At 38.6% G+C, this 18,638-nt stretch overlaps 1 protein-coding gene across 1 annotated transcript in view; it reads left to right on the top strand.

Annotated features, from left to right (window-relative positions):
* CBX7 (chromobox 7) overlaps positions 1-16,146 on the top strand; it is a 41,171-nt gene extending 25,025 nt beyond the window's left edge. Inside the window, exons 5-6 of the mRNA XM_073592542.1 lie at positions 1,195-1,561; positions 5,078-16,146. Coding sequence (XP_073448643.1) covers positions 1,195-1,561; positions 5,078-5,235 — 525 coding nt within the window. The 3' untranslated portion in view covers positions 5,236-16,146. The remainder of the gene's footprint in view (positions 1-1,194; positions 1,562-5,077) is intronic.
* The last annotated feature ends 2,492 nt before the right edge of the window (positions 16,147-18,638 follow it).

Here is an 18,638-nt window from a genome sequence, read left to right as displayed (position 1 = left end):
CTTTTACCTCAACTTTACTTCATTGTCAGAGTAATAGGCACCACATAGAGAAAGACTGGACCTGTGTTGAATCAACCTAAGAACACCTATCTGTTCACCTAAACTATTTACAAAGAAGGTGCATAGTTATTGAAAAGGTGCAAACCAACCAGGGGCCAACAACCTTCTCCACAGTAAATGGCGATTTTACTAGCTTTAGAGAATCAGCCCAGTTCGAGCAAATCATCTTTAAGACCTCAAATCATCTTCAATTCCTGTATCTTCAGACCTAAGATCATCCTCAATTTCTGAACCATCAGAAATGGGGGGGGGGGATTACATTCATATTTGCTGCAGCTGTCGGTTCCACTAGAAGAAAGAAAAGGATAAGTAGATGGACTCCTTTGTGTAACAAGGTTGGCAGCTTCAGGCAGGACCATGCTGGGAGGAGGGCTGGTACCTGAACACCAGTGACGCCAAGTGGGCCACTTGAATGCCATGGAGGTTGGTGGGCTGTGAGTGCAGAGGGGCAGGCCAGTCTTTGTAATTGACAGCCTAGTGAGCTGTCATTTACAGCCTATGGCAAGCAACAACGCTGTATTTGTAGGGAGCAGGGACCTGCCAGAGGATCCTCCAAGGGGCCAGTCTGAGTCTGCGCACATGCCACATAGTGATGTTCCAGGTGCCTCTGAAAATTACATCATGTGCCCACCCTGGCACACATGCCATTGATTGCCTATCCTTGTCCTATTTATACAATCTTACATTGTATACTAAACAATCCAGGGATTTACGGACCTTTTTCATGTCAGAAATTGTATTTCATAATAAATGTTCCTTAGCTAATGATGATTTTTACAGCAGGATAACTCCTGCATTCTTTTGTGTTTTTATTGTAGAGTTTTATCCTCTTTTCCTGTCTCAGTGATAGCCTGTGCATGAGGGTATGACAGGGGGGATGATTTACTAAAAACGGAGAGTGCAAAATCTGGTGCAGCTGTGCATGATAGCCAATCAGCTTCTTACTTCAACTTGTTCAATTAGGCTTTGACAAAATGGGGTAAATCAAACCCATTGTGTCACCAGGACAGGAATTTATGAAAAAAACTGATCGTGGCCAGAGCAGAGTTTTAATGAAATATTTAAATTGTTCCAAAAAGCATGGATTGATATGAGATAATGCAAGGACTGCTGTTTTTCTCATTTTTGTTACAGAGGCTGTATGGTATGGACCTGCGTAGTGCACACAAATCAAAGGAGAGAAAACTCTGCTTTTCTCTGTCTCGGAGATTCAGCAGTGGGCTGGGGACCAAACCTGCCACTACATCCTCAGTGCCAGAGAAAGCCAAATCACTGCAATTCCCACTCAGCAAACAGCGCAAGGGGAGAAAGTTTCTGTGCCTGTCCCGTAAGAAGTTTCTACGGGTGTCTACCTTTGAGTCTCTAAGCCGAAGGTCAGAGTTCTTTGCCAAGGAAGATGAAAAGGAAGATACACAGACCATCCCAGACTGGCAAGAAGAGAAATCTACTGAGGAAGATAAGCATGAAGAAGACAAAGAAAAACATGAAGATGAAAATAAAGGTGAGATAGTCTATCTCCAAACTTTAACTTTATGTGGAAAGATGACTAACTGATTTAACTTAAATAGTTTAAAAACATTGAAATACAACAGCTGCCAAGCACTGGTTTAAAGAAAACCTTCAGTGAGAGAAACTTGGAGGCTGTCATTGCTGTATTATTTTTTGAAATTGCCAGTTGCCTGAATGCCTCTACCTCTACCTTCAGTACTTAGAGCCACTGACCCAGAACAAGCATGCAGGTCAAGAAAGTCAGAATGTAGCCATAAATCCTAATCTATATACTCCTTCTGAGTCCATGGCTTAGAAAGTACTGAAACCATATGTAGCCCTACCCTTGCAAGGGACGTTAAATGTAACTGGTTCATTCCCAAGCAGTACAGAGGCCAACAGTCACTCAAACAACAGTCCATTCACTCTGGCTCCAGTAAAAAGTCTATGGGCTGCCTTTTTAAAATGTGTTGCTTGTAACAGGAGTGGGATTGGGGCATGGGATACTGCAAAAACAAATAGCAAATAGAGAACAATCTCCTCCCGAAGTAAATCCGAATACTGAACAATCTATTCCCTCACAGCAGAAGACCATGGGGGAGTGTTGGGTGTGGGGGGGGGGGGTTGGGGGCAAAACACACTGGCACTCGGTTACCTTATTCCAATGTATATTTGCTGATATCCATTGCTAGCTTCAGGACACTACACAGTCAAAAGGAACACTTTTAGGGTCTCTACACCCCGGAACAGCTGCCTCCTTCCAGCTTCCTCCAGACACCACTCAGTGAGGGAGACAATCCTTCTCCAGACTAGATCCTTTGAAGAAAACTTGCAGTCAGATCCAGGCTGCTTTTAGGTCCTAGCAGTGCAGCTCCTGAAACCTTGGAGAACAGCACTCAATGCCTTAGCTGCCTATGGGGGAAACAACTCCCATGAGGCTGGGAAGTCTCCTTCCTGGGGAAAGACAATCCCTCCAGAGCTTCAGACTATTAGCTGCCCATCTGGGTGCACCTTCCCAGAGATTGGCTAGGTCCTGATCAATATTCAGGCTGGTTATATAAATTCTCCTTCCCTAAGCTCTGAAAACTTCTTCTAGAGGCAGGGGGAAGCAATCAAACTCCCAGCCTGTGAAACCCTGAACAGACCAAGCCAAACAATCTCTGCTCCCTTGATTACAAAAGGAGCCCAAAAAAGAAATTTAATTAGCAACTAGGAGGATGCTACACTTAGTTGATTATGACAGTAAAGTGCACCTGTGCCCAAACAGTTGACATTGAATTAATTATTGTGTAAAAGATCCTTTAAACACGGCAGCCTCTGTAGCTGTTTATTTACAATGATCCTCAACAATTACAGCAAAGACTGTAAGACTGGGTTTTACACCTTTGTGCTTTTGTTTGATTAATTTTACATTGAAATAATTGGGAATACATTAAAACACACATCAGTGTAAGCAGTACATGGTACCCCTACCCATTCACCTAGGGAAAAAAGTGTCAATAGAAAAAACACACTACACTGGTTTTAAAAGTAATTTATTAGACAGCTCCGGGGGTCTTCTTCCGACTTCGGGTTCTTCTTATGACTTTGGGGATCTTCTTCCGACTTCTCCGCTCTCTCCGGCCTCTTCTCCCGGTGTCCGCTATCTTCTGCCGGGCCCCTCCGCTATCTTCTGCTCTTTTACCGCTCTTTTGCTAGCGGTGGCCTGGTCTTCACCGTCTTGTGTCTTGTTCCTTCTTCTCTTCTTCTTCCGATGTTGACTGTGATGTTCTCCCGCTGTTATGCTGTGTGAGCGGTGCACGATCACTTATATAGGCATGGGGCGTGGTCACCGGGTGATGTCACCCGGTGACCCCGCCCCCTTGTGACGCCACTGGGACTGTGATGTCACAAGGGGGCGGGGTCACCACCTATATAAATGGTTGCGCAGCTCACACACAGCATTCCAGCGGGAAACAGCATTGTGTCAACATTGGAAGAAGAAGAGAAGAAGGAACAAAGAACAAGACACAAGACAGCGAGGACCGTGGCCACCGCTAGTAAAAGAGCGGCAAAAGAGCAGAAGATAGCGGAGGGCCCGGCAGAAGATAGCGGACACTGGGAGAAGAGGCGGAACACCGGGAGAAAAGGCCGGAGAGAGCGAAGAAGTCGGAAGAAGACCCCCGAAGTCGGAAGAAGACCCCGAAGTCGGAAGAAGACCCCCAGAGCTGTCTAATAAATTACTTTTAAAACCTGTGTAGTGTGTTTTTTTTATTGACACTTTTTTCCCTAGGTGAATGGGTAGGGGTACCATGTACCCCATACTCATTCATATAGGGTGGGGGGCCGGGATCTGGGGGCCCCTTTTTTAAAGGGGGCTCCCAGATTCCGATAAGCCCCCCACCCGCAGACCCCGACAACCAAAGGCCAGGGTTGTCGGGAAGAGGACCTTGTCCTCATCAACATGGGGACAAGGTGCTTTGGGGTGGGGGGGCCCGCAGGGCGCCCCCCCTTCCCCAAAGCACCCACCCCCCCATGTTGAGGGCATGCGGCCTGGTACGGTCCAGGAGGGGGGGTGCTCGCTCGTCCCCACCCCCTTTCCTGACCGGCCGGGCTGCGTGCTCAGATAAGGGTCTGGTATGGATTTTGGGGGGGGCCCCCACGCCGATTTTTCGGCATAGGGGGGGTTCCCCTTACAATCCATACCAGACCTAAGAGCCTGGTATGCCCCTGGGGGGGGGGGCACCAAGGCCGTTTTTTTATTTAAAATTTGGCGCGGCGTTCCCCCTCATGAGTCATACCAGACAGCTGTCAGCACTGCCTGTCGCTCATCTCGAAAGGAAAAAAAAGTTTTACTTTCCCGATGAGCGAGCCAGCTCGGTGCTGGCTCCCGCGACGGGGCTCGCAGGTGTCAAATCTCGCCGATAACAGCGGCAAGATTGACACAATATCGCAGTCACCTACTGTAAGATGCACATCACAACACACATCACTGCATCGTGACATTTGGCAATGGCATCTATGAGAATTGCTATGTGTTATGATGTGCAACAACATACAAGGTGCATTGCAAAGCTCATTTAACTGATTTAAATGAAAAATTTATTGAAAGCCTAAAGTCCGTTTTACAGGGTCATTCACACAGGTGCACGTATGGCAGGTATGCAGGAGTGAATACATGGAACCTGTCCCTGTGTACCTGTGAAGCTCGGCTGTGCGGGTGAGTCCTTACATCCAATACATATTCACTAATGTGGGCTGCCTGCACACAGCTCAGTGTTGGGATAGAAAAGAAAACTTCTTTGCGCTGCACAGGGTTGATTGCCTGTGAGAAGGCACCCTTTTACTGTTTGTTCACAATAGATCAGTACTTCAGTGTGCATAGTTTGGACAGAGGTTAACTTAAAGTTATCCGCCACTTCTTGCTGTGATCATTACATCTTAAAGTGTGAAATTCAGTATAACATAATTTGCTTGCAACCATCCTGTACATTTCTGTGTTTTCTCAGTCCTATGAGTTGCTTACCACTACTTGCTCCTTTATTTTCAGATGATACAAAGACAGCCACTTCACCTCCCTGGCTTCCTGCTGTACCCACACCTACTGAGATCATTGTTACTGACATCACCTCAAATTCGGTCACAGTGACATTCCGTGAATCCCAGTCGGCAGAAGGCTTTTTCCGGGACCGCGGTGGCGATTGCTAGCTGCACCATCCCCCTCTGTTGTATCTTTCTCATATTCTTCTTTCTTCCTCTACTGAACTTAAGTTTGAAGACTAGAAAGCAACTGCACGCAAATGGGAGTTCGCCCTTTAACTGGCCTGTATTAAAGCGCAGAATACTGTTTCTGTGATAGCAAGGGTTTAACATTTCTTACAATATTTATTGCCAGCTCCACAAGCTACAATTGACTTTCTCAAAATTTTCTCCCAGTTGAAAAGCTATTAACTCTCCATAAAACTAATATACAAAAATGTTTTGCATGGGAAGAGATGCAAATTGTGAAAGATACTGCACAGAAAAGGTGCCATAATATATGGCAATGTACAGTTGCATCATATTTTGTTTTAATGGTAGATGTTTTAGCTACAGTAAAACAGCGTCTTGTAACAGCAGATTATATTAACACAACAACCTGTACAGTATGACAAGGTAACAACCATTTTAACTGCACTCACACCACAGATCGTAGTAATCCGACTTATGTATTTGCACTCACAGCACACTGTAATGTTCAGATGCTTGAATAATGTTCAGTCAGTTGGTGTACAAGGTCCTGAGTTTTACAATTTATTCTCATTCTGCAATATGTAATATTTATAAAGGTATTAGCGCTGCTGTATGTGCTATCTGCTTCTGTGCTAATAAGCTTTACTTGTTTCTTAATGAAGAACCATTTGCACATATGGTATACATGGTGTAATTCACCTTTTACAGGTTTATTTCTAAAACTTGCTAACTCTCTTGTAGTAATTAGTGCTGTATACATGAAATTCTATGCTGGCAAAAATGTCATTGTCTCAGCAAGTGGAACATTTTTACTGTGCATATATATTTGTGGATTTCTAGATTACTGGAAATCCCAACGAACTAATTATTGGAAATAAATCCCAAAGTATTGTGGGATTGTTTGCCACCAATTTTAGTATGCAGAGGTATACAGTATATACGTCAACACATGTTTTAGTGCTTCATGTATTGGGATATCCCTCATGCATATATCCTACAGTTCCATATATCATATTTTGGATTCCAGGCCTAGAAGGAAAAGCAAGAAAATTACTTTTGCCCATAGTGGTTAATATCTTAGGTACTGATCCCAGTATTACATACAGAGAGGAATTACATTGATATAAGAAAGATATTTATCTAAAACATGATGAATTCAAAGACTTGATCCTCTATATAGAACCAAAATATGCAATGGCCACAGGGTAAAGTATTTATGAGGCCATATGTTTGGTTGGTTAAAACAAGCACTTTATTTTGCACTAGGGTTTGGGGATAAGATAAGAATTAAAAACGAACTTGTATTTAAGGTTTTTAATACAGTGTCATAGTGGCATATGTCTAAAGCTTCTGCGCTATTCTAAGACCTCATACACATAAACGCTGAAGCTTTATAGCTCTGGACTGCATTCTACTCAGCTTTGCCAGCCAGTGGTCACAGTGTAAAGGATTGGGCCTGCAGTGTCAAGCATGGCCTAAATGCTGCAGGCAGTGTTCCTGTACACACATTGCAGGAAAGCAAAGTATATGGTTCACTAAGTGCTTTTGTGTATAAGGCCTAAATGTTTGCCAAAAGTGTACAGTCATGCCCATTTCCATTACTGTATATGTACTAGGTGTTTGACATATTTATAGATTCACAAATTAATTTGTTCCACATGTTTTTAAAAGCAAACATTCATTTAAACTAGCAGTGAACTATATTCTGAGAATAAGCTACATAATGTGCACAGATTTTGTGCCCACGTGTATTATTTTAATGCAGACTGAGAAAGCAAAAACTTTTGTAGTTTTTTTTTTTTTTTTTGCATTGATTGATTATGTTTGATTCAACTTGCCCACTAGTTTTGGTGAGCTTGTCTACATACTTCTAAGCATGCAATGCTCACTTCTGACTACAGTCACAGCTACAAATCTCCATGGATTGCTATTTGTGGGCACAGTTAGGCACTGGATTTTTGGATTCACAAACTTTTCTGTTCCCATTAGAGCTGCACGATTAATCTTGAAGAATCAAGTTTGCGATTTTTTTCCCCCTTCGCGATCTTAACAAAGCATTTTCCTGATTTTATGCAGAGTTCTCTGATCAAGCCGACAGTGGTAAAAAACAAAAAAATAGGCAGTCTGCCAAGGTTCACAACATTCCTCAGCCCCTGAGCTAACTATAAACATTGTAACGTTTTGTTCTTTAGACTAAAGTAATGAACTTCGGTCTGTAAATGAGGGAAGTTTAATCACTTAAAGACTAAACCTTTTTCTGACACTTGTTGGTTTCAAGTTAAAATCATTATTTTTTGCTAGAAATTTACTTAGAAACCCCAAACATATATTTTTTTTGACAGAGACCCTAGAGAATAAAATGGTGGTTGTTGCAATATTTTATGACACACTGTATTTGCTCAGCGGTTTTTCAAATGCAATTATTTTGGAAAAAAATACACTTTAATGAATTAAAAACTAAACAGTAAAGTTAGCCCAATTTTTTTGTATAATGTGAAAGATGATGTTACATTGCGAGAATCGTGGGGGAATCGTGATCTTTATTCTAAGCAAAAAATCGTAATTCTCATTTTTCCCAGAATCGTGCAGCTCTAGTTCCCATAAATGAAAGCCTTTTAAAAATAAGTTATAATATTGAAAATCGAATTTAACCTAAGCATAGCCCTTAAAATTAATAGGTATAAGAGACCATTTAAGCCTGGATGCAAAATGACTTGGTCAAATAATTTTTACACTTTTTTTATTTGAACATAAATTAGATTTGCTATACTGTGGCTTATTTACTGAGGAGTAAAGCATGTTCACTTTGTTAAGTGATGTTTCACTTTGTCATAGAATTTTCCACTTAGCTTAGTGAATGAGGTGAATTTGTACTGCATTCTATTATCCATTTATGTGGAAGCAAAAATACTGTTTTTTTTTCTCTCTTTGCCTATAGTTGGGTACACTTTTCAAAGTGAATATTCACCACATTCACTACGCTAAGTAAAAATTCACTTTAAAAAGTTAAAGTGGATGTAAACCCGATTCATGAAATTTTAGCTAGGCACATATAGCTGCAGTGTTTTCTTATCTCTCTCCAAAGCACTGAGTCCCATGGCTTTCTCCAGCTCCGTAGCTCTGTTATCAGCATGATAACTTCTGACAAGTTGTCCGACACAGGAGATAAAAGGAGCCTGAAATTTGTGTCATGGGAGGTTGCTATAAATAGATTAGCAAACAGCTTGACTTGTTAGAGCACAGCTCTGCATATTCCTTTCTTCCTTTGGCAATGTGGAGAGGGGGGTGTGTGCCTTTCCTCCAATCAGCTGTATTGGCTGTATGCCATAATCCGCTCCCAGTGCTGAACAGGAAGAGAAAAATCTCTAACATGATGTGCACTTCTAAAGGATATACACAGTTGAGGCTGTTCACTTCACTGGGTATATGTGAAGGTTTACATCCACTTTAACATGATTTATTTCTCTAGTAAATTAACTCCAAATCTGACACAAAATGCGGTTTGCTTATAGCTTTTTAGCTTATAATAATTTTTTCTTATTTTAAAAAAATTTAAATTTAAAATTTTTTTTTTTTTTTTTTTACAGTCTGTATAACATCTCAACATCTGCGGTGTCCAAATTGCTTCTTGATGTGCAAGGCACAACAGATGAGACTGTTCAGCACAGGCTTGTTGGTAAACAAAGCCATGTGAACACTATAATGACATGCTGAGGAACCATGCTGATTAGTTATCGATAGGTCAGAAAGAGCATGGTCAAAAAACTAGCAGATGCCACCTTAAAGAAAAAAAAAATCAGAGTGCTGAAAGGCATTGGAGGTTATTTACGAAAGGCAAATCCTCTTTGCACTACATGTGCACTGCAAGTGCACTTGGAAGTGCAGTCACTTTAAATCTGAGGAATAGATCTGAAATGAGGGGAAGCTCTGCTGATTTTATCATCCAATCATGTGCAAGCTAAATTGCTGTTTTTTATTTTCCTTGCATTTTCCCCTCGGATCTACAGCAACTGCACTTCCAAGTGCACTTGTAGTGCAAAGTGGATTTGCCTTCAGTAAATAACCCCCAATGTACCAAGTCTTTTGCACCCAAAATTCCAGTGCCCACATTGCCACTCCAGACACTATTAATCTGACATCACTGCTGGTCAATACCTACTGGTGCCAGTATACTTTGATGGCATTGCTTTCTATCATGACACCTTAGAATCTGCATAAAAGACAGTGCTAGTAGATATCATTGCTGTTTATCTATATGCAAAGGTGGACTACAGTCAGAATGTAGTCATTTATTGGAAATGTTGCTACGGGCAATGTTTACTTTTATTATGAATAGTTTGATTTAAAAAAAAGTCCCTAAAGTGCCTGAATGCACGTTCTTGTGAAAATGACAGAGTAATTTAAAAATATAATTTTTGATTTTTGTTTGACAGCCAAACTATTTATAGCACTTATTACATACATCACTAATATATATATAAAAGCCTTATTTTCCAGGGACATTCTTCACTATTGGTCTCTCGAGAACTAAATCACTATATATATATCCAGGGACATTCTTCACTATTGGTCTCTCGAGAACTAAATCACTATATATATATATATATATATATATATATATATATATATAGTGATTTAGTTCTCGAGAGACCAATAGTGAAGAATGTCCCTGGAAAATAAGGCTTTTTTATAACAAAGTGCCACCGTGCATTAATCTATTGCAGTTATGTATCATTATACATCATTGTACCCTGGTTTCCTATCAGTCTCTACATGTGGATAAAAAAAGTAAAACATTTAAACCAGTATATAACCTAAATTGATTCATGGAATCTAAGTTAATAATTTCTTGCTTTTCTACTTTTTTAGAGGGTGTCCACAGTTTTATGGCATTTGATCATTAACTCATAGCACTTTAACCTTCCTCCCCTATCTAAATTTCTGCTTTCCCCTAAATGAAATCCTGTAAAGTAGTACATTGATTATAACACTGTTACACATTACAAAGCTGTCCTATAAAACTGACTTTGTTAATGACTTGGATATCTCATATCTTTATTCTAGTATGCTGAGGTATATACTGGGAATTGATATGTAATTTATATAATTAACAGTTTTCCTGTGTGTTTGTGTACAGTGAAAATTAGTTTTCCTGTTCCACGAGACTTATGAACGAAAATCTGTTCGTGATTAGACAAGATATTTCACTGATCCCTTTAGTTTTATGTAGTGCGCTGCTTTATAGTGAAGTTTAGAGGCAGCATAGTTGTACCATTATATACATATTATATTGGTATAAATACATATGTTATGTGAACTTCATGTGATAACACTTAGGACCAATTAATGAATACATTGTTTAGCTTGCCTATACTAAGTATCTATGTGTTTGCATTCTATCTATTTAAATGATATTTTGCACACTTTAGTTCAAGGTCAGGCTGTATAAAAAGTGTTTAAATAATTATGAGTGTCCAGTTGTAGCAATCTGTGCTGTATTCTGCATGGTGTAAGATATTTCCTCATAGTTGCTTAAACCTTTTTATGAATGATGTCCATTGATTTGGGCACTTCTACAAATCAATAACTTTTTATTTTAAGCCATGATCAACCTATTATACCCATGTTGCTATTTTCATGTCCTTGTGCTTTCTTGTTTTCTTACATTTCGTTTTTGGACATCCTCTCCACCAACTCAAGGGCTCAAGTTACGCATTGATGTATTTTGTTACCAGGCAGGATGCTATAGAATGGTCATGCTGTAGAAAACGATCCTTGCAAGTCCTAAAGAAGTACTTTGTTTTTATTCAAATATTGAAAGGATACTGCACCAGGAGCTGTAGGCTCTCTCTTCCTTTTATCTGTTCAAAAGAAGTTTGTGAGTAAGACTTTGGATAATGCAAAGTTGTATCTGGTCACCATTGCACTGGTCAGTGTAGATCCACTCCTTTCATCATATATTCCACCCCCTGTGTCAGAACTTTTAGAGATTTTGTGTAGGATATACATTTTACACAGAATTGCGCAGTCATGCAATCAGTACGTGCAAACTGTACAATAAGGCTCAGTCACATTGCAGATAGTGTAGTGATTTTCTGAATGGGTGACAATGATTATTTAAATACAGGCACTTCTTTCCCAGTTTTGTGTTTTTGAGCATTAATCGAGCCAGTAAAGAAAAAGAATTGATTGCATGAATGATTGTATAAAAATCACTTGTGATCACACCTAATTTTTTTGTAGTCTTACAAAGTTTAGCAATGAAGGTCTATCCTAAAACACTTATCTGTGAAATACTTAAACCCTGCCATCCAATTTTGCTGATTGCGCACCTTTGTGTTTCTAAGCTCTAATATGAATTAAAACAACAGCACCCATTCCAGATAATCCAAAGTTTCTTTGGGAGTTGAGGGCAGAATTAGATGGGTCTTTTTTAACGTCAAAGTTCCTTTTAACCTGTTCTAATCTTAAAAGTGAATACACATTTGCTAAAACAATAACCAAACAAAAACCTACAGTAAATAAATCACCCACTTTATATGGCTGTAATTATTTGCTCCTATATTATCCAGCTTCAAAATATACAGTCTTGTCCTACTGGTATCACTGCACTAGTGAATCAACCCCAATGTATACACACAGCAGTTGACAAAGTATGAAGATGTAGCATTCAATGACTTGTGTCCAGTCAGTGGCTTATACATATCTGTAGGAGAGTAGTTCACATTCTGAACATAGGGATTGGCATTGTCAACGCATGAGCCAGAATATGTTCTGGGAACTAATTGCGCTTAAACACTTATTGCTAGTAATAGTTTGGAATTAGTGGTCAGATAGCAGTTCAGGTAACTGTTTCGTATATTGTAAATATACAGTTTGTTTGTTAACATTAATTTACAACCAGAAAGATTTTCATTAATTTACTAAACCCCATGCGCCCATTGGTGGTTTCTTTCATATTTGAAGATTTGGAGGTAGATTGCAGAATAAGCATGTTCTAGAAAATTGGATATTTCTTCAGTTTCAACCTTCTCTTTCCAATCCTAGCTTGTCTCATCCCATAAAATATTCTTCTTTACATTGTTTTTACATATTTTTTATCCTCATGGGTTATTTATTATTATAAGTGTAAAGGTAACCTATTATAACTAGACACTGTTTTTTTAGTTGTATTCCATTTAAAGGTGATTACAGGCATACCCCACGTTTAAGTACACAATGGGATTTATTTACTAAAGCTGGAAAGTGCAAAATCAGGCTCACTTCTGCATAGAAACCAATTAACTTCTAACCCCAGCTTGTTCAATTAAGCTTTGGTAATTAAACCTGGAAGCTCATTGGTTTCTATGTAGAAGTGAGTCGGATTTTGCACTTTCCAGCTTTAGTAAATAAACCCCATTGTGTACTTAAAAGTGGGGTATGGCTGTACAGGTTTTTACAATGTCGTTCAGCACATAAGCACATTGAAACTTCTATCAGTTTCTGTTCTCTGTTTTCAGTTTTTGCTCTACTCATGTCATCATTTTTTTTGCTCTGTTTTATTTAAATATATATTCATGGTCTAACTTTGAATCCAAAAACTCTTTCAGTCTTGTGTCTTCCGACATGTGTTAGCTTTTATATTTTATGAGTAAAATGCTGGTGATTCCATTAGTTTAAAAACTTAGAGAACAGAGTACCAGCAAAGTCTATATTACTATAGTTTACAAAAGAACTTTGGGTAGCTTCACAATTATCCCAAATGCCTTGTGTTTTCTTAGCAGCACCAACAATAGGATAAAAATATCTAGTAACACTGGTCTCACTATAAGTGGCAGTTTTTCCTGTGAGATTTACCTGCTAAAGGACTCTTGCACTTTAACTACACATCATAAAGTATAGTGATTATCACTATTGCTCAGATTTTATATATCATGTATGCTCTATCAATTAAATATTTGAACAATAATGTAATCATTGCATAAATGCAATGTTATAGCACTTATGTATGTTATGAACAAACATCTGTGGCTTATAAAGAGAGTTTTCAAAATGACTGCTTGTTATGGTTACAAGCACGTTGGTTTATTTAATCTTTATAAAACAGAAAATCAGGAAAAGTTTCTGTTTTAAAGGAGTTTTCCACATGAAACATTAGAGTGGCTCAATGATTCTGACTTTTCCATGTAGCAGTATATAGGGACCACCCTTCTTGTTATCTAAACAACAGCATGACATTAGCCATGTTGTGCAAGGCAGAGTAGAGGACAAATGGGCTTACTTTTTAAGGAATGAGACTGTTTACTTAGTGTAGTGTATGTTAGTCACTTGGTGAATAAGTGAAGGTTTTGTTTACTTCAATCAACCAATCATGTTGTGTATTCACAGTGAACACAATTTTGCCTTCTTTAGCAAGCTAAGTCAACATTCATTTTTTTAAATGAGTTTACACATTTCAAAGTGAACAGTCTCTATTTTCTTAGTAAATAAACCCCAAAGCCTGCCTGTCCAGGTGATTCCACTTACAAAAACACTGTAATACCAACATAGACTTTACCAGATTTTGGGTTCACATTGCTGCTATCACTGGGGTGACATCTTCCTTCTTGTTCTTTAGATGGTTACCAGTTGGGGTTCCACTTTTAGCAAAAAGTAAGCAAGCCCTTTACCGTATCTCAAAGATGAAGAGAGATTTATTTTTTTACTGGGTAGTTCTTTACAGTTTATTTGTACTTCATGTCCTTTTTGCAATATGGGATTTTTTTGTGAAAAAGTGCTGAGATTAATGTACCTGATTTCCTTCATGCCATCTTCTGTCTCAACAGGTAGCTGTAATTGAAAAAGATATATATATATATATATATATATATATATATATATATATATATATATATATATAATCTTATATGTATATTTAGTTTGTAGTTTAAAAGCAGCATGCTGTGTTCTTGCCCAGACTTAGACTCAGACTCAGAATTGAAATTTTACCTTTGATGAAATGTGATTGTTTTATTTTATATTGTATAAATTGCTACTTGTTACAAAAGGCTGCACATCTTTGCTTAAAAGTAATAATGTATGTATTTGTCTTGTATCCCTTTATATAATTTTACTATAGATTGTTGTCCACTAAAGATGGTTTTGTAAAAGCAAGATTTTAAAATATTCCTTGGTGCCTACATGAATTAGAAATTTGCTTAAAAATGAATATATAATTTTCAGAATAAATTGGGTTAATCAGGAGGAGTCACACAGAGGTATACCTAGGAGCCTGTGACTAATCCATAATGTTTTCTTATGTTTTGTACAATTTCATTTGTAGCTGCATATTTAAAACATGCTGATAAAACTTTTTTCAGCTCTTCAGCGCTATTTTAGAAGCATTGATTGTTGTGTTAATTGTCCAGCAACGTTTTCTTTCTTTTTTTTTTTTTTTTACATGTTATTTGCTGACTTAGTAGCAAGGTGAAGATTTTTGGATGTTTGTTACCATCTAAATTAGAATATGCATAGTTAAATAGAACATTCTAAGGTTGATTGAAAAGGAGGCAGCTTGCTTTGAAACACTCGGCTGTTTAAAAATAATGCATGAAACATCATTTTTCCTCTGGCATTAAAGAGTTTACCTAAGGTTCATTGTGGAGGAAACTAGTAGAGAGGTTCTCTTGCTTTAATTGCAGATAAATATGCATAGCAGTCACATAGACAAACTGAATGTACCTTTGAGAGATTTTCAGGTTGGATTATGTTGTATTGCTGGATATGTTGACATCACTTGCATTGTACAGCAGTTTATAAATTGCAGATCTTACAGTGACTTCGTTTTATGTTTGTTTATGTTCCAGAGATGAAGTGGAGTCACGTTTCACAGTAGAGTTCTACAAAAATGCTGGCCAAATTGTACAAACATATGCACTGTAGAATTTGACTGTCACCTAATGTATTCTCTGCTATTATAGCAGTAGTAATTGGGCCATGTGCTATACTTTTTCATAGACAGTAAAGAGAGATCAGCTGACTGATGTAATAGTGGGAATGTGTGTAAGAGTGTTTTATAATTTAGTCACAGAATAATCAGAACCCCTCAGATTTGATCAGATGTACACTAGAATAGCCAAAGAAATATTAAAATAACTGATATAGCCCAGAAAAAAGCTATATTTTTTTCATGAAGTAATGATGAGGACGTTGTTCTGATAGTCCTAATATATATCACAAAAGGGTCCTTAAATCATGTCATTATAAACATGCCTAATCTAGCATGAAAAATTCAAGATTACCTAAACCATACCTTACCTATATTATATAATCCTTGGTAACTGATATTGTATGTAAAAGTAAACTAGGAGATCCAGGCTGATCAGCAGCACAGATATTGAAATCTTCTTATCACTAAGGGCCTGTGACAGGCTTTTGTTTTGTCAGATGGGTTTTGCAAAATGCAAAATTAGCTGAAGCAGGACAAATGCTGGTCAGAAGGAGCTCAGCTGCAGGTCAAATTCCCCTGCCAGTGAATTCTGTCTGGGTTCAAAAGGGTCTAAAAATGATGCCATTGACAAAAAAAGCCAAAGCTCATCAACACCTAAGAAAGCGCATTTTCCATGGTTACTGCAGGTACATTGCTTAAGTGTATTTGAGCAACACTGCAAGGAGCGTTATTGTGTGTTTCAGTAAAATGCACATTACTTATTCCTTTTTTTAGGACTACAAGTTATTAAAGTGTATACATGTGCAATCCAGCCTGAAAATAAGGGTGAGAACTGAGGTTTAAGCAATGACCAGAAAGATCCAGAGAGTGTATAAAGTGTCTTGAACAGATGTCCGCTTTTATTTTTGTATATTTGTTGAACATTTATTTATGTAGGAATTGTTGCAAAATAAAATGCTCTATATATATTAAATAATCAATGGCTAGTTTTCCTGATTCCTTTATTGCGACTGAGATAGTTTAAAAGGTGGGCAGAAACACAACCTTCAGCCTACAGTTTGATGTTATTTATTTTTTTGCTGGGTGAGTTTTATCATATTTTTTGGAACAATAATGTGCTTATTCCTGAATGTTATTGTGATTTGTTTTTGAAGAAACTTCACTTATATACAGATACATTTAATCCCCCTGGCGGTATTCCCGAGTCTGGCTCTGGGTGGATTTTCAATACCAAAAGCGGTATCCCCGAGCCAGACTCGGGATCGCATCTCAGGATCCATGTAGAGGTTACTTACCTTGTCCCCTGGATCCTGCGCTGTGATCGGCGAGCCGCCGTGTCTCGCTCAATTCACAGTGCTGAGCTCCATTCCCTGCGAGCGTTGTGACGCACGGGGACGGAGTTCGGCGCCAAATTCAAAAAGTAAAACACACAGTACAGATACAGTAATCTTATAGATTACAGTACTGTATCAAATAATTACACATCCCCTTTGTCCCTAGTGGTCTGTCCAGTGTCCTGCATGCAGTTTTATATTATAAAAACTGTTCTTTCTGCCTGGAAACTGGAGATTGTCCATAGCAACCATAAAGTGTCCCTTTACATCAAAAGTGGTTTTAGACCAGCTAGAAAACAGTGATAATAAATTGAAATCACTTGCAGAATTGAGTGATAGTGATTTGTGGGGAAATCCATCATCAAACACTGAAAGTAACAACAGTGACAATTCTGCAACTGAGCAAATTTCAGTGTTTTTGATTTGATTACATTATTAAATAATTTTTATTATTATTATATTATTAGTTATAATTATTTATAGTTATTTATTAAATTATAATTTTTTATTTCATTTTTCAAACTTTATCATACCCGGGATGTCTACTAGACTCTTGTTTGGACAGATTTAAGTGAATTATTCCTAAGAATTACAGGCCTACAATATAAAACGCCAAATTTCTGTGCAAAATAATTGTACCACTTTCAGCATCAAAAATCTGAAATAATCATACCACCAGGGAAGTTAACTACCGGTACTTCCTTACTGGGCCTATTCTGGCACTCCTCTCCTACATGTAAAAATCATACTTTTTTTGCTAGAAAATTACTCAGAACCCCCAAACATTATATATGTTTTTTTTTAGCAGAGACCCTGGGGAATAAAATGGCGGTCGTTGCAACTTTTTATGTCACACGGTATTTGCACAGCAATTTTTCAAACTTATTTTTTTTTGGAAAAAAAACACTAAAGTTAGCCCAATTTGTATAATGTGAAAAATGATGTTACGCCGAGTAATGGATACCTCACATGTCATGCTTTAAAATTGCGCACACTCGTGGAATGGTGACAAACTACGGTACTTAAAAATCTCAATAGGTGACACTTTAAATTTTTTTTTTTTCTTTTACAGGATACCAGTTTAGAGTTACAGAGGATATCTTGGGCTAGAATTGTTGCTCTCGCTCTAATGTTCACGGCAATACCTCATGTGTGGCTTGAATGCCCTTTTCAAATGTGGGCGTGACCTACGTATGCGTTCGCTTCTGCGTGTGAGCACGCGGGGATGGGGACGATTACATTTTTTTTGTATTGCTTATTTTATTTACATTTTTTTTTCACTTTCCCTTTGAATTTAAGTTTTTTTGATCACTTTTATACCTATTCTAAGGAATGTAAACATCCCTTGGAATAGGAATGGGGCATGACGGGTCCTCTTTATGGAGAGATGTAGGGTCTATAAGACCCCACATATCTACTCTAGGCTGGAAAGACTGAGATCAACAACAACAAAAAAAAACTGATCTTGGCCTTTCAAAAAGAGTACAGTGTTTACATCCGGACATGACATCATAATGTCGCGCCCGGGCCTCCGAAAGGCCTGCTGGGGACCATCTGGCCCATGGTATTCTCTATGGCAAACTTCCAGCACCAATGGATTCCTTCTCCGGCTCGCCGTTCGCACGGGTGAGCTGGTAGAAGTACCTGAGGGCAGCAGGAGGGGAAGTCCCCTCCCGCTGCCTGTAAAAACAATCAAGCGACTGAACAGCTGCTATGATTGTTCTTACGGTGCAGGGAATTGCAGCCAGAAAAAGCTGTAGGCATCATTCAGATATCTCCACTCAAAGTCCAGGACGTCATATGATGGCCTTGGGCGGGAAGGTGAACTTCTGGTAAATGGTTAAACATTTCGAAATACACAGGGCTGCCTTACCTGCAAAAAGATTTGTATTTCTGTCTATCCAGGGTTTTTGTTTAGCACTGGCACACAGCACAGCTCTGTCTGGCAAGGCAAGAGATCTGATTTTTCTCTGATGCCATTTAATATTAATTAGAGATCTCATCCCTCTCCTAGCCTATGACTGGACTGGACAGTGAAAGAAAAAGCAGCAGCTCGATGGGCTCATCTGTCTGCTCCTCTGCTTTCTCCCCCTGTCAGCATGTCCCTTCTTAGCACACAAGCACAGCAGAACACCTGA

The sequence above is a fragment of the Aquarana catesbeiana genome, linkage group LG07 (genome assembly GCF_042186555.1).
Source record: "Aquarana catesbeiana isolate 2022-GZ linkage group LG07, ASM4218655v1, whole genome shotgun sequence".
Taxonomy (NCBI): Eukaryota; Metazoa; Chordata; class Amphibia; order Anura; family Ranidae; genus Aquarana; species Aquarana catesbeiana.
This window is presented reverse-complemented; position numbering and strand designations above follow the sequence as displayed.